This window comes from Triticum urartu, chromosome 3A (genome assembly GCF_056163025.1).
Source record: "Triticum urartu cultivar PI428250 chromosome 3A, HENAU_Tu73, whole genome shotgun sequence".
Taxonomy (NCBI): Eukaryota; Viridiplantae; Streptophyta; class Magnoliopsida; order Poales; family Poaceae; genus Triticum; species Triticum urartu.
Genome location: NC_141875.1, coordinates 632,682,958 through 632,699,558, shown reverse-complemented (window position 1 = coordinate 632,699,558; position 16,601 = coordinate 632,682,958). Strand labels below are relative to the sequence as shown.

The 16,601-nt window shown below is 48.5% G+C and overlaps 1 protein-coding gene across 2 annotated transcripts; it reads right to left on the bottom strand.

The window, feature by feature from the left end:
* Positions 1–11,726: 11,726 nt before the first annotated feature.
* Positions 11,727–16,228, bottom strand: LOC125545594 (uncharacterized). 2 transcript variants are annotated; one of them, XM_087513694.1, is made up of 9 exons: positions 15,547–16,228; positions 14,509–14,645; positions 14,296–14,393; positions 13,830–14,185; positions 13,148–13,555; positions 12,891–13,051; positions 12,732–12,805; positions 12,474–12,618; positions 11,727–12,379 (listed from the first exon to the last, which is right to left on the bottom strand). In XM_087513694.1, the coding sequence occupies exons 1-9, from the start codon at positions 16,025–16,027 to the stop codon at positions 12,152–12,154; spliced, it is 2,088 nt and encodes a 695-aa protein (XP_087369820.1). In that variant the 5' UTR covers positions 16,028–16,228; the 3' UTR covers positions 11,727–12,151. The 2 variants fall into 2 exon arrangements, with proteins under 2 accessions (XP_087369820.1, XP_048565565.1); XM_048709608.2 differs by having other exon boundaries at positions 15,571–16,228.
* Between the last annotated feature and the right edge of the window lie 373 nt (positions 16,229–16,601).

Genomic DNA, 16,601 nt, shown 5'->3' with positions numbered 1-16,601 from the left:
GGCCGCGTGCAGGAGTAGCTGACGGTGGATGGAGACGACGCAGGACTGGTGAGGATTGTGCTGACCGAGCGTCGCTACGCGCAGGCCAGGAGGGTCCAGCTCCGGCATCCGTGTTGCGCCGGCGCGGGAGGTGCGGTGGCGCTCCAGATCCGGAGTTGCCGCCGGTCTCCACCTTCGACCGCTCCAGCACAATGCGGAAGGCCATCTCCTTCTCGTAGCCGACCTCTGAGCCAGACTCGCTGCCGGAGTTGCTCATCGTGGTGGATGAGATCAGAACCGGAGAGGGAGAAGAATGGACAGACGGAGCGAGAGGGGAAGAGAGCGAGATAGGGTTTGAGCTCGCCACCCGGATTGGGGTTTTTATGGGGTGCGTGATGGGCCGGGCCTGTCAGGCGAACGCGCCCAGGCCGCTCCATATCTACCATATATTTAGACTGAATATGAAAGGTACTGGTTAGCCCTAACATTTGTCTGGAGATTGAGAGATTCGGCTGGATCGATTTTTTATGACCGATCAGTGACCGAACAGTTTATCGGATGTGTGAGACGATCATGAGAGACCTGAATGTAGATGCTCTTATCCTAGTCCCTTGTTTGTGCGGCCACCGACGGGGGTTGCCCACAAAACGCAACTGCGGTGTCGTCCGCCGCACCTCACACAGCACCTTCATTGACCTGCCTTATTAACTCGCTTTCTGTAAAAGTTTTTTGTTTCTACGCGCGTCACGGCGAAGAGACGTGATCCATACGTGCGAAGCCGAAAGACCCGAGGAGCCCTCGTGAAGCTACTACCGAGCAATCCATATCTCTATCATCGTAGCAAAGCCTCCATTATCTGCAAAGAGATATCATCGGACGCTAACGCGTACGTATGGAAATTTTGCTCCTCAGAGTCAGATTCCTCGGCTAAAATTAAAATGCTACCCGTACTTAGCCGTTTAATTAAGGTCGGCTTCAGCTTCACACCGCATCATTATCCGAGAAAAGCTTCACGCAACCTGCTACTCCAGCTCCGCCAGTATCTTGGGGATTGCTTTTTCAGTAGTGGAAACGGCAAAAAAAAAATCCAGTACATACACCTTCACTTTTGCAAGATTTCCCGGTAGTGAAGACCGGGCACCTTTTTCTAGTACATGCATTCAATATAAGAGCAATTCCAATGGGGCGATCCATTTCGTCCGTCAGCGTCTGTTTGAGTCGGCGCGGACAAAAGTGGCGGCCCAACGCGCCGACCCAAACGGACGCACGTCCGTTTTTCGTCCGTGAGCGACCTATTCCAGGCTCATTTTTGAACCAGATTTGCGTCGGCGTGGACACGAGACGGACGCGCGCGCGCCTACTCTTCTCCCCGGGCCCGCTTGTCGGTGCCAGCCACAACCATTTCCCCCCATTTTTTCAAAAACGCTCCCACCAGCGCGCGCCCCCGCCCCCAACCAGCGATGGAGAACGCCGTCGACCTCGACCTCGACGCCGCCGCCGGCCTCGCCTCCCTCGCCTCGTCCGGTGCCGTCGCCCCCTCCGGGAACGGCAAGCCTCGTGCCCCGCGCAAGACCGCCGCGGCGACCAAGCCGAAGAAGGCGCTGACGCCCGAACAGCGGGCAAGGGAATCGGCCAAGAGGAAGGGCCGGAGGCACGTCGCGGACGCGAGGGATGAGGCCGCTGCGCAGGCCGCCGCCGCCGTGCAGCATGAGTTCACCAACGTCCGCGTCGCCGCTGCAACGAGGCAGGCGATTTACATGCTTGGGGTAAACCCTAGCCAGCACCACCTCGTCCAAGCCGCCGTCGCCGCGGCCAGCACCGGCTCGTCGGCATTTCCTCGGATGGTGATGCCCGACTCACCCCGCGCATCGGCTTGCAACCCGGTCCCCGGCTTCCACGTCTATCCGCAGGCCTCCCGCCTCTCCGGGGAGTGCTCACCCGACGTGAGCGTGGTCGCGCCTTCCACACCTGCGCCCGCGGCCATCGACCTCAACGCCACCCCGGTGGTCGGTGGCTCGTCGTCCGGCGGCGCGAGGAAACGCGCGCGACAGACGCCGGCCGGCGGTCTCCCGGACACCCGCGACCTGTTTGAGAAAATGTCGTCCACCGTCGACGAGGACTACATGCAACACCTCATCTTCGAGAGTGGTGCGCCGGGCGCTGGCTATGATCCTGAGGAGACGCAAAGCCAGGACGGCCGCGGGGCGTTCCACGCCGGTCGCTGGCTATGATCCCGATCAGGCGGCCTTCATGCGTGATCAGGTCGGCGTCGACCTGGACGGCTTCCCCCTCGACCACGAGTTTCCGGACGACTATGGGCTAGAGGAAGAGGACGAGTGCGACATCGAAGTGGAGCCTTTGTTCGAGGACGAGCTCGCCAACCAAGCTGTTGGGCCAAAGCCGAAGCACAAGAGCAAAAGCACGAAGGCGTACACAGCTGCCGAGGACAAGCTTCTATGCGAGTGTTGGCGAGACATTGGACAAGACCCAAAGACGGGCGCCGAGCAAAAGCATTCAACCTTTTGGACTCGTGTGCACCGCGAGTTTCATGAGCGCAAGAAGTTTCCACCCTACCAATTTGTGAGCACGCGCGGGTGGGTCTCCATTTCCAAGCGGTGGAGGGTAATCCAATAAGAGTGCAACAAGTTTTGTGCCACCCTTGAGAGCGTCAAGGCCCGCCCCGTGAGCGGCATCGGCGTGCAAGACATGGTATGATAGCAAGCAAGTCGGCCTCTTTTGTGCCATCAAGATCATTTTTTTACGTCTTCATTTGCTATCACTTGCCCATATGCTTGCATGGAAACATTTTGTAGGCATTTCAAGCTTTGGAGGCATTCAAGGTTTAATACAATGGCAAGTGCTTCAACCTCTCCCATTGCTATCGTGTCATCAAGGACGAAGAGAAGTTCAAGGCACAATATGCCGCGCTCAAGGCACGTGGGGGAAAGGGCGCCGTGGAGGATGTTGGGGAGGGCGAGCCGGCACGACTGCGGGGGAAGACCAACTCCAAGAAGGAGGACAAGCGAGATGCGGCCACCAACGCCTTGATCGCAAGCGTGGACGGCATGATGAATAAGAAGGACTCAAAGGAGGAAGAGCACCGGCGTTTCAAAGAAGAGCAAATGAGCGCTTTCATGGAGATCCAAACACTAGTGCAGAACCGGGCAATAACACCGGTTCGTAAGGCCCTTTAGTGCCGGTTCGGTAACCGGCGCTAAAGTGTAGGCACTAAAGGCCCCCCCTTTAGTACCGGTTCAGCACGAACCGGTGCTAAAGAGCAACCACATGGCACGAGCCAGTGGCATTAGCCTAATTGGTGCCTTCGGAGCACGATAACAATTGGAAGTGGTTCATGGGGGCGGTAGCGGGTAATAGTATTCTCCTTTGGGATCTATGACCTGGTCGAGGAAAAATCCCGCTATTTTCTCTTGAATTGCTTCTATGCGGTCCTCTGTTAGGAGCTTCTCCCGCACCTCTTTGAACGGTTAAGAAGGAGATCAATATGCATGTGTATTAGTTGTGTGACTAGATATCGATAATGGTGTAAAAATTGTGAATAGTGTTCTGACAAACGTACCCACTCCTATCTTTGAGATCTGCTCCTTTCGGACGCCATCATACGAATGTTCTCGCAAACATAGTATGCACACAGATTATTCCCCGGCGCCTGCTTCAGGGCCTTTACGAGAACCTGACGTCCATAGCAGCCATGTAGCGATGGACGTGCTCGTCCTTCTCCCTGACACGGCGACGTACCACCTCCGGTGGGGCCGGCTCCCTCTGCACCAAAAGTGGCTCACGCGAACGCCACCAAAGGAGATGAGGGTCGACGACGGGACCCGGGGTCGTGTTCCTCATCAAGCGTCGCGCCCCTGAAAGTAGCACCTCCCAGTGCCAGCCCGACGGAGCTCAGTCCCGGACATGGGTCCTCTGAAGCAGGACGTCGTCGCGAACGGGTCGACGGCGAGGATGCGGGCCGGGCATCGTCGACAACAAATACTATATGCCGCAAAAGTAAAGTAACATTTTTTAAATGATGGATTGTGATTTCATATATGCAAATTCTAAATTTTATAACTAAAACTAACATTTCTAATATTTCTGTAACTAAAAAACATTTTTATATAACTAACATTTCTATATAACTAACATTTCTAATATAACTAACATTTCTATATAACTAACATTTTTAATATTTCTATATAAATAACTTTTCTATATAACTAACATTTCTATAACTAAAACTAACATTTCTAATAATTCTATAACTAAAAAACAGGAAGATTGCTAACAATTCTATAACAATGTGTGTGTGTGTGTGGTTGGCGGCCGGGGCAGGAGCTCACCGGCGAGGCGCGACGACGGGGGGCGGCGACGGGGACGGGGACGGAGACGAAGACGGCGACGGAGACGGGGCGGCGACGACGGGGACGGGGACGGGCCGGGCGGGGACGACGGGAGGACGGGGAGGGGCGCGGCGCGGCGACGGGGACGGCGACGGACAGCGACGGGGACGGCGACGAGGGGCGGCGGCGACGGGGCAGAGAAGAAAGAAGATGAGAAACTGATAATTTTTTTGAAGTGTTTTCTTATATAGAACCCACCTTTAGTACCGGTTGGAGCCACCAACCGGTACTAAAGGTCTGTTTTGGCCAGGCGAAGCGACGGGAACCGCACCCCCTTTAGTACCGGGTCGTGGCACCAACCGGTACTAAAGGCCCCCTCTTTAGTACCGGTTGGAGCCACGACCCGGTACTAAAGGGTGTGCACTGCCAGGCGAGGGGCGCAGAAGTTTAGTCCCACCTCGCTAGCCGAGGGGCACTCGCACCTGCTTATAAGCCCCGCCGTCGCTGCTGTCTCGAGCTCCTCTCTTAAGCAGGCTTTCTGGGCCTACCTCTGCCGCGATGCCCTGTTGGGCCTACTGGGCTAGCGGGCCTGCATCCTGACCCAACTAGAATTTGGGTTTCTAGTCGTATGCAGGCCGCTGTGGCCCAGTAGGTGGGTTTTTTCTTATTTTTTTGCTTTATTTCTTTTTGTTTTATTTATTTTTGAGTTGTTTTTTTGCTGTATTTAGAGTTTCTTTGTGAATATTTTTGCTTTAGGTACAAAAAATTACAATTTTCTGTTAGTACCGGTAGTTTACAAATTTGAATAGTTTAAATTTTGAATTATTTGAAATTTGTGTGAATCACTAGTTTGTGAATAACTTAACTTCGAAAATAGATTTTTCAGTGATTCTTTTTTTTATGTTTAATATTAGTGTGTTTTCTCATTATATTCAATTTGGTAATGCTTAGGTTATTTAAAAAATGAAATGCCTTTCTAACGGATGAGTTTTTGTGCGAAAGCCTGATACTTCGAAAAAGATTGTTCATTTTGTACATGAAGTGCATCCAGTTTTTGCGGTAACCCTCTCTACTTTTTTGCACATGCTATGTGGGTGAAATTATGATACCATGCCAACTTTCAACCTTTTCTGAGTTCATTTGAAATGCTTTTCAGTTTCAGAGTCATTTAGCTGAAAAAATCAGTAAATGCATGAAAGAATTTGCTTGCACATAAAATTTCTTCGCGTTTCAAATGCCAAAACACATAACTAGCTACCCTAACTATTACAGTGATTCCTTCCTGAGTGTGAAACACAGAAGAAAGTGATGATAGTGAAGCCGATCACATCTCAGATCTTTGGGTGTGAAACTTTTTCTTCGCGTGTGTCCCTTTGCGCCATAGCCATGGAAAATCTTCATCATTTAACTGGATGCCCGGGTCAATATTCACTGTGAATGGAGCAATTTCATCAAACTTTTCATAATCTTCTGACATGTCTGTCTTATCATCCACTCCCACGATGTTTCTCTTCTCAGAAAGAACTATGTGCCGCTTTGTCTCATCGTACGATGCATTCGCTTCCTTATCTTTTCTTTTTCTCGACTTGGTAGACATGTCCTTCACATAGAAAACCTATGCACATCATTGGCTAGGACGAATAGTTCGTCTGCATACGCAAGATTGTTGAGATCCACTATTGTCATTCCGTACTACGGGTCTTCCGTTACCCCGCATCGTGTCATATTGACCCATTTGCACCGAAACAAAAGGACCTTCAAACCACGTCGATAGTCAAGTTCCCATATGTCCTGTATATAACCATAATATGTTTCCTTTCCCGTCTTGGTTTCTGCATCAAAGTGGACACCATTGTTTTGGTTGGTGCTCTTCTTATCTTGGGCGATCGTGTAAAATGTATTACCATTTATCTCGTACCCTTTGAAAGTCATTATATTCGAAGATGATAACTGGGACAACAAGTACAGGTCATCTTCAATAGAGGCGTCATGCATGATACGTGTCTGCAACCAGCTGGTGAAACTCCTGATTTGTTCACGTGTAATGCAGTCATCAGACCGCTCCGGGTGTTTGGAGCATAGCAAATTCTTGTGTTCATCCATATACGGAGCCACCAAGGCGGAATTCTGTAGAACTGTGTAGTGTGCTTCAGTGAGAGAATGTCCGTCCATATATATTATTTGTTCCCCTGCTAGCGTGCCTTTTCCATCCAGCCTGCCCTTATGCCGCGATTCAGGAACACCAATCGGCTTAAGGTCAGGAATAAAGTCAATACAAAACTTAATGACCTCCTCATTTTCATGGCCCTTGGAGATGCTTCCTTCTGGCCTAGCACGGTTATGAACATATTTCTTTAAGACTCCCATGAACCTCTCAAAGGGGAACATATTGTGTAGAAATACAGGACCCAAAACGTTAATCTCTTCCCATAGGTGAACTAGGACGTGCGTCATGATGTTGAAGAAGGATGGTGGGAACACCAACTCGAAACTGACAAGACATTGCACCAAATCATTCTCTAACCTTGGTATGATTTCTGGATCGATTACCTTCTGAGAGATTGCATTGAGGAATGCACATAGCTTCACAATGGCTAATCGAACGTTTTCCGGTAGAAGCCCCCTCAATGCAACCGGAAGCAGTTGCGTCATAATCACGTGGCAGTCATGAGACTTTAGGTTCTGAAACTTTTTCTCTGCCATGTTTATTATTCCCTTTATATTCGACGAGAAGCCAGACGGTACCTTAATACTGAGCAGGTATTCAAAGAAGATTTCCTTCTCTTCTTTGGTAAGAGCGTAGCTTGCATGACCCTGATGTATGCCGTCTTTTTCGTGCATACGTTGCTGGTCCTCCCGTGCCTCAGGTGTATCTTTTGTCTTCCCATACACGCCCAAGAAGCCAAGCAGGATCACACAAAGATTCTTCGTCACGTGCATCACGTCGATTGCGGAGCGGACCTCTAGTCTTTCCAATAGGGCAGGTCCCAAAATATAGATTTCTTCTTCCACATGGGTGCGCGTCCGTCAGCGTCATCCGGAACAGGTTGTCCACCAGGACCCTTTCCAAAGACCACCTTCAAATCCTTGACCATATCATGTACATTAGCACCAGTACGGTGGCGAGGCTTCGTCCGGTGATCCGCCTCACCTTTGAAATGCTTGCCTTTCTTTCTTACAGGATGCCTACTCGGAAGAAATCGACGATGTCCCAGGTACACATTCTTCTTACAATTAGCTAAATATATACTGTCGGTATCGTCCAAACAGTGCGTGCATGCGTGGTATCCGTTGTTTGTCTGTTCTGAAAGGTTACTGAGAGCAGGCCAATCATTGATGGTCACGAACAGCAACGCCTTTAGGTCAAATTCTTCCCCCATGTGCTCATCCCACGCACGTACACCTGTTCCATTCCACAGTTGTAAGAGTTCTTCAACTAATGGCCTTAGATACACATCAATGTCGTTGCCGGGTTGCTTAGGGCCTTGGATGAGCACTGGCATCATAATGAACTTCCGCTTCATGCACAACTAAGGAGGAAGGTTATACAAATATAGAGTCACAGGCCATGTGCTATGGTTGCTGCTCTGCTCCCCAAAAGGATTAATGCCATCTACGCTTAGACCAAACCATACGTTCCTTGCATCATCTACAAACTCCTTCCCGTACTTTCTTTCGATTTTTCTCCACTGCGACCCGTCAGCGGGTACTCTCAACTTTTCGTCTTTCTTACGGTCTTCTCTGTGCCATCGCATCGCCTTGGCATGCTCTTTGTTTTGAAACAAACGTTTCAACCGTGGTATTATAGGAGCATACCACATCACCTTGGCAGGAATCTTCTTCCTGGGGCGCTCGCCCTCGACATCACCAGGGTCATCGCGGCTGATCTTATAGCGCAATGCACCGCATACTGGGCAAGCGTTCAAATCCTCGTACTCACCATGGTAGAGGATGCAATCATTAGGGCATGCATGTATCTTCTGCACCTCTAACCCTAGAGGGCAGACAACCTTCTTTGCTTCGTACGTACTCTCGGGCAATTCGTTGTCCTTTGGAAGCATATTCTTTATCATTACCAGGAACTTTCCAAATCCCTTATCAGATACACCATTCTCTGCCTTCCATTGTAGCAATTCCAGTGTGGTGCCCAGCTTTTTCTTGTCACCTACGCAATTCGGGTACAACAATTTTTTGTGATCCTCTAACATGCGCTGCAACTTCTTCTTCTCCAAATCACTTGCGCAGTTTCTCTTTGCATCGGCAATGGCCCGACCTAGATCATCAACGGGCTCATCCGATGCCTCTTCTTCAGCTTCTTCCCGCATTGCCGGCTCAGCTTCTTCCCGCATTACCGGCTCAGCTTCTTCCCTCATTGTTGTATCATCGTATTCAGGGAACCATGGCCAGGATAGTTGTCGTCGTCCTCTTCTTCTTCATTGTCTTCCATCATAACCCCTCTTTCTCCATGCTTGGTCCAAACATTATAGTGGGGCATGAAACCAGACTCAAACAGGTGGACGTGAATGGTTCTTGACGTAGAGTAATTGTGACCATTCTTACAGCCAGCACATGGACAAGGCATAAAACCATCCGCCCGCTTGTTTGCCTCAGCCGCAAGCAGAAAAGTACGCACGCCATTAATGAACTCGGGAGAGCATCGGTCATCGTACATCCATTGCCGGCTCATCTTCAATACACAACACCGAAAACACCAAATTAATACAATACATAAAGTTCATACATAAAGATCATACAACATTTAAATGCAACAAACAAATAACTCTCTAGCTAAAGAATATAAATGCAACAACAAATGCGATCAAGATCGCAACTAAGGTAACAATTGATCCAACAGCATAATGATACCAAGCCTCACTATGAATGTCATATTTTCCAATCTTTCTAATCTTCAAGCGCATTTTCTCCATCTTAATCTTGTGATTATCGACGACATCGGCAACATGCAACTCCAATTCCATCTTCTCCCCCTCAATTCTTTTCAATTTTTCCTTCAAATCCTCGTTTTCTCTTTCAACTAAATTTAATCTCTCGACAATAGGGTCGGTTGAAATTTCCGGTTCAACTACCTCCTACATACAAATATCTATGTCAACTTGATGGGCATAATTTGTCATAAACACGAAATGCAATGAATAGTTTTAAAAGAGAATATACCACATCCGAATCATAACCCGGACGAGGGCCGACGGGGACGGATATCAAAACCATGGCACTATGTATAACAAACAACGTATGGGTAAGATAATTATACGAGTAACTATATATCCAAATCACACAAACATCAATTTTTTATATAAAACTTCATGAACAAGAGGCTCACCACAAGGTGGTGCCGGCGACGGGACGTTGCGAGCGATTGACGGTGGTTACGATGGAGATTTAGAAGGTACTAAGTAAACCACACCTACATATGCAAACTAAGTGTTATTTTTGACCTCAAATTGCATATAAATAAAATACTAGCACATATATATAATTCCTCCCAAATTACTAAACTCAAAAATCAATCACTATATAAAGCATTGCACGAGCTAATCTAGCAATGAGAGATGAAATGACAAAGTTGCTAACCTTTGTGATCATTTGAATGGATGGGGGCCTTCAAATCTTGACAAATTTTGGGCAAAATGTGTGATGAGCTTGAGAGGAAGAGGGAAAAGAACAGAGAGGAGAGGGGAAAGGGGAAGAACAGAGCGAGCTCGGGTGGACGAAGGGTCTATGTAGGATGACCTTTAGTACCGGTCCGTGATACGACCCGGTACTAAAGGTGCTGGAGGGGCCCCGGACTGACAACATCCTGCCACCACTCACTTTAGTACCGGTTTGTGGCACGAACCGGTGCTAAAGGTTCGCCACGAACCGGTACTAATGAGAGCGGCTGGCTAGCCGTTGGAACCGGCACTAATGCACACATTAGTGCCGGCTAAAATTCAAACCGGCACTAATGTGCTTCACATTTGACCCTTTTTCTACTAGTGAAAGGAGGAGGCTTGAGCTTGACGCCGAGAAGCAAGCCAAGATGTTCGAGCTCGAGGCCGAGAAGCAAGCGAAAATGCTAGAGATCGAGGCCGCCAACGCCAAGACAAAGGCGAAAGAAGTGGCTCTTGCAAAGCATGATGACCGGGGTGGAGATCATGAAGGTGGATCTCAACGCCTTGTCGCCAAGGAAAAGGCCGTGGTTCGAGAAGATGCAGGTCGACATGCTCAAGTTTCAGGACGACTGATCTATGGCGTCGAGGGCCATCTTTTTGTATGCCGGCAGGTGTGCCGGCATGACCACGGGAGCCGCGGTGGCGTGGTCGAACACCAAGTCCCACCATTTTTTGCGTGCTGGTATGTGTGCCGGCCGGCTGGCGAGCGAGTGAGCCAGCAGGAACTGTGGTATTTTCTGAAGCCGGCATTGTATGCCGGTGCTGGCATGGTGCCGGCATGAGACATGGCCGCTGGCATGATCGGCCGCGGGCCTTTTTTAATTCAAAAGTTAAATGCGGACATGAAATGAGTCGGCGCGTTGGGCGCATTGCCGATCCAAATGCAAAACTGGGCAGACGCCGAGCGGGCGGCCGGTCCAAACGGACAAAAAGCGGATAAATGCACCGTCCGTTTGGGTCGTTCCATTGGAGTTGCTCTAAGCTTTGCATGTTCCCAGGTAAAGGTGATGTGCTTTCCTTCATTTTCTGAAACTGGCTCCTGAGAGCAGGCCTCCAGTGAGTCGAGTCGGAGCGCATCCTATTCGGCCCAAACCCAAATCATGGGCACAGAAAGTTCAAGAAAGATTACGCAAACAGCTTGGCCGCCTGATGTAATGATGGTCCAGATTTTTCAGGTTTTCTTCTCAACAGAATGATGGGTTGCCTTCATCCCTTGCCAACTTGCAGGGCCCGGAAAAGGACGGCGGATAGCAACCCAGCCGTCTATTCATTGCTTTTGAGCATGACTCGCTCCGTTTCTATTTCATGGGAATTTCATCCATGCCCCATCAAGCAGCACAATTCTGGCAGAAACTCGGATCTAAACAGCGTGCAGTAGCCTTCATTCAACGGCTCATCATATCTAGACGAATTTTCTGCTCGTCTGTCCACATCTTTTCTGAGTAGCATCCATCACTTTCGCCTGAAAGGGCAAAGCTGATGGCGAAAGTAAACGAAAACATGCACCTAAGCTGCACATGGCAGCTTCAATTCGGTGGAGTCAGTAGATGCTGGAACAGATTTTCTTCCTCCTTCTCTTTGTGACCCAGGCCCAGAAGCGCTTCAACGGAAAAAAGTCGCGGCGCGACGGCTCGCCCTGCATCCTGCATATCAGACTCTTCAACAGCCACAGACACACAGCAGAACAGACGAACAGTAGCAGAGATGAGGGCCAGGGAACAAAAACTCAGAAAAGTAACCCAAGTAGAACGACATTTCATTTACAACGATACGCAGGGAAAAAAAAGGGAACTAGTAATTCCCTATGTACACACCATTTTATGCGTGGAAGAACAAAACATAAGGGGGGAAGAAAGGAGAACAGGGGAGCAGGCAGTAACATGCGTTGCGATTTCACCGGTGAGAAGTGGAGATATTCCTCTGCGAGCATCATAGAAACTTCACTGATGAAATATCATACTGGATTCCTTTGGACTATTTCTTCACTTCGTAAAATGTGAGTGGTAAGGTCGCAGTGCCGCATCCTTGCTGACCTGGCTTTGACTCCTGTCTGGAGCGAACTTTGGGTACCTCACTCGGGTGGGCTCTACCTTTAATATATTGTCCACGGGGCTTCTCCGTAGGATCTCTCTCTCTCTCTCTCTCTCTCTCTCTTTACTTTGTAAAATGTGGGATGAATTGTCGGGACAAATCCCTGATATGCTCATTCTCTGTCTCGATAAGACGGACAACCTCCCCCATAGAAGGCCGCTGTTCCGGGTTTGTCCTGACACAGAGATATGCTGCTCTGGCTAGATGATACAGCCCATACGTGTCGTATGTATCTGCAATGCGCTCGTCGATCAGATCGTGCAGTGCAAGACTCTCCACCAAAGGCTCTGCCTGAAAATGTATAGAGATGCAAGAAAATGAATGCTGCAAATCGGCTATAAGACGTTGGCAAATGAAAAGGAGAAGAATCTACTAAAAAGAATACCCATTGCAATATGTGCGTGCACTGCCCTTCATGTTCCTCGAGCACCTTGCGACCCGATATCAGCTGGAAAAGAACGATGCCAAAGGCATACACATCTGTTCTGACAGAAACTATGCCATATTCAGCATACTCAGGCGCCAAGTATCTGATGGACATGACAAGAAAATCCTGGAATTGTCAGAAATACAGGAGCAAAAGGGTAGCATAAAATGGAACAGAGTTGAGATTATCGGAAGGATTAGAGAGTTTTGTGCTGACCCTGATTGCCCCAGAACCCTTGTATGAATAGAAGCATTGACAGCCTTCCATTTAGCAAGACCAAAATCCCCAAGCTGTGGAAGACAGGACGTAATTACAACAGAACAGATAAGGATTTGCACCTTCAAATGTACCAGTAAGAAGTGAGGTCTAGCTTACCATAGGAACAAAGTCATGTGTCAACAGTACATTGCTTGGGCGCAAATCCCGGTGAATTATTGGACCGGCGCGGCACTCTTCATGCAGAAAGCGCAGCCCCTTTGCTATACCAAGGGCAATAGCATGCCTCTTGTGCCACTCCAGTAAGCCTGCTGCCTTGTCTGTTTCATCAAGTGGCAAAAGAAAAGAGCAAGCTAAGGTTATGTTTGTCACCATCTTCATATTATGAATTAACTTTATGCATACCAAGCACGCACCAAATAAATGCCACTCAAGAGAGTTGTTGCATATATACTCATACACCAAGATGTTGTAGCTTTCTTTGCAACAATACCCAAGCAACATGACAATGTTCCGATGGCGGGCAAAACTGAGCACTTGCACTTCAGAGAAGAACTCGGTATAGCCCTGCGAGCTAGCTTCTTTACGCAACTTAGCTGCAATGACCTGGCCATCCTTGAGTCTCCCTTTATACACATGCCCAAATCCTCCCTCACCCACCAAATTCTCACTTGAGAAGTCAGCTGTTGCAGATTGGATCTCTGAGAAAGGATATTTCATGGATTCCTTGATGTAAAGAACTGATCTTAGCCCACAACCAGCACATAGAACTGGTCTTTCTGATGAATCGTACTGGCCGATCATGTTGTCTTCAATAGATTTTGCTGTAAAGATCAGGGGAGCATGCGTAGTATGAGTAAATACGGAATTGTAGATGGCCTGTGTAACATTATCTCTTGGAAGGTAAAACTACAGCTACTTGGTCAACATTGAACAAATATTTAACTAAGCTCTTGAATTCTGCATGAATGAGCTACTAGAATTAGAAAGGCCTTTTCTACCTTTTAAGCGCTACTAGGTCCCATTTTAACATTTCGGCAAAATAAACAAGCTAGTTGCAACTTTATGATTGTGCTTAATTGAAGAAATATGTCATACCATTGAATTCAGTCTCATCGATCACTGGGATGGACGTGACGCTCATTGACGGCGTGAAGTCTTGGATGCTGCTACCAACCACACTGGGGGTGTAGTACATCTCATGATTGGTTAGAGAGGCAAAGTAACTTACAGGCGATGACCTGATCGACACACGGACCTTGTCAGTATCTAGTGTTTTGGAACTTAGATCAAGTGACACTACTAAGTTTTGTAGGTCCTTCGTCTCCCCCATACTTTTGCTTGATAGATTTGTTCTAATTGACTTCAAGGTCTGCACTGACAGGTTATCTTGAAATGCCGCAACCTTACAGGCTATGTGCTTTTCGAAGTGCTTGAAATCTCGTCTGAAGTGCCTATAAATTCATTATAAACCAATACTAGTTTAGTTTAACTACTGAACAAACAAATGCTCCATTAGGATAGCATGCCAGGAATGATTATAAACAATAAATTATGCAGGTACCTATCTAATACAACCCAAGCAGCTTTACTTGAATTGATTTCATGGATAATGACAACCTTTGCTGGTGATCCAGGGCATACTTTGAGGGTCACACTAATCTGAAATAAAACAAAATGAACATCAGAATATAACCATTGTTTTCAAGAATATTGCAAGTCCTACTGGTAAAGCAGCTACTTATCCTAACAGAAAAATGAATGTAGGAAATGTTACCCCCACTTGGCGGAGCTCCTCCACATCCTGGAGGAGCTTGTCTTTGTAGTATTCAGCTTTCTTCGCAACCTGATCACCTAGGTACCGCAAGCTCGTCCCGGCAAAAGAATCACTAGATGCTTTGGTTTGGTATCCCACTAATAACGCAAAAGAAGTACAACAGATATAAGTTCTTCAGTAAATGAATATATTAATTTGAAGTAGGAGCCAAAATCTATACTCTACGAAGTGAACAGTGACTCCAAATCCCCAAACAACAGCAATAATCAGGAGCACGAGATAACACCACTCACTACAATTCAATGCCAGATTGAAAAAAAACTGGACAGAGCACTGCATTGCTGGAAGTTCTGACTCGGATTATACGCTCAAAAGAAGAATGGACAGTCTATCTTATACAAAAAGAATGGGAAGTCTAATTGCTCCCATACAAAAATCATGTGTTTATGCAACATCGACTTGTAACTTTTACACATAATGCGTTTCATTCTGCTGTTTTAAAGTCGATTTTCCTTGTCAGTATACCATTTATGAAGCTCAATAGACAATAGTGACACCCTTGTCTAAAATGTTAGTGATTCCAAATGCCATGATGCTTCTTCAAGGGACATCTATTACCAAATGACTAGTGAAACAGTGACCAGCAGGACTGAAAGCCAATCAGCACATATATGGAAGCATCTGTCAGACATGCATGAATACACCTAACACACACTCTAACAAGGAGAGGACAGCATCTAAAGTTTTCTACCTGACCACTACAATGATAATCTAACTAGCACATGGATGACAGAAATTAAGAATCAACTTCAATATAACACATTGACATTCCAAATCTATCAGTCTATCACCTATGTATATAAGCATGCACACAATATTCAACTACAGAGGTCGATCGCAACTAGGAAGCATTTTTGGGAAGTTCAATTCAGCACATGAATGATGAATGTAGACTCGAGAAGAGCAATTTAAACAAGAGTGGGTTAATTAGGTCGAGCAGAATGGCTAAGAGACCGTAACCCGACGGGAAATAGAGACCTAAAGGGGGAGCTCGGCCCTCACTCGGATTGGTGACGGAGTGGAGAACGCCGAGCACGAGGAGGGAGTCGCCGCCGCGAAGTATGTCGCCCCGGGCCACGAGCGCCCTGAGCGACATCCTGACCTCCACCTCGCGGTGGTCGCGGGTGGCGTCGAGCGCCACCACCACCATCTGCGGCGGCGGGAGGAGCGGCGACAGGGAGATGGGCATCGCGGCCGACCCGGCGCCCGGAGGGTCCATCGCGAGCTTGGCCGCCGCGGCGGTGGCGACGGCGTGGGTGTCCACCGGGCTGAGCGCGGAGTACATGGACGCGGGCGTGCTGATGGGGGTGCTGGTGCCGCTGCTCCTGCTGCGGTCGTCCCGGCGGCGGCGGCGGCGATGCGAGTCCCTGCTGCCATCGGGGCCGGCCGGGAGCGAGGCTATTAGTACCTGGAGACGGCTGCGCGCCGCGGAGTATATTCTCGAGAGCACGGAGTACATTCGGTGGGGCGGCTGGCGCGGGGGGCATCTCGAAGGCGCCCGCAGCGAATATATGGCGGGCACCTCATTGCCAGTCAGGTGGCCGGAGGATGATCCGAGGCGACGCGGCGGCTGGTCGGGCGCCTTGCTGTTGTCGCGTCGCGGGCGGAGATTCTCGCCGGCGGAGGCGGCGAGGGAGCGAGGAGCGAGGGAGCAGGGATGGGCGGGCGCTCGCCTGTATAACGAACTCGTTGTATAAGTTTTTTCTTCGAAGGAACTCGTTATATAAGCCGCTGGTCCCTTTCGATCCATATTTTAAGTTTTTAACTCCAGGATGAATTCCGCAACCGTGTGCTTTCCTCCGTCTTGGGGTAAATTATGGTTACGAATCACTCTTTCTCTTCTTTGAGTACTTCATTTTATTTTGGGGGAAAAAATGTCGTCCTAGTCATCGAGCTTGTTATGTTGCCATTGCGAAATGATTGTTTAAGGTTCCCGAATGACCTAGGAGCTGACATGAGTGTGCAATTTCGGTTACATCGCATCCCTTAGAAGGACCCCCAATGAAAACTACATTTAATAATAAGTGCTTCGG

What these genes read in the sequence shown, in the direction of transcription:
- LOC125545594 (XM_087513694.1), bottom strand. Translation starts at nt 16,027, where the DNA reads ATGTACTCCGTGCTCTCGAGAATATACTCCGCGGCGCGCAGCCGTCTC. An exon ending in GGGCCGAGCTCCCCCTTTAG is followed by an intron (nt 14,646 to 15,546) that starts GTCTCTATTTCC and finishes TTGCGTTATTAG; the next exon opens with TGGGATACCAAACCAAAGCA. An exon ending in AGGAGCTCCGCCAAGTGGGG is followed by an intron (nt 14,394 to 14,508) that starts GTAACATTTCCT and finishes GTTTTATTTCAG; the next exon opens with ATTAGTGTGACCCTCAAAGT.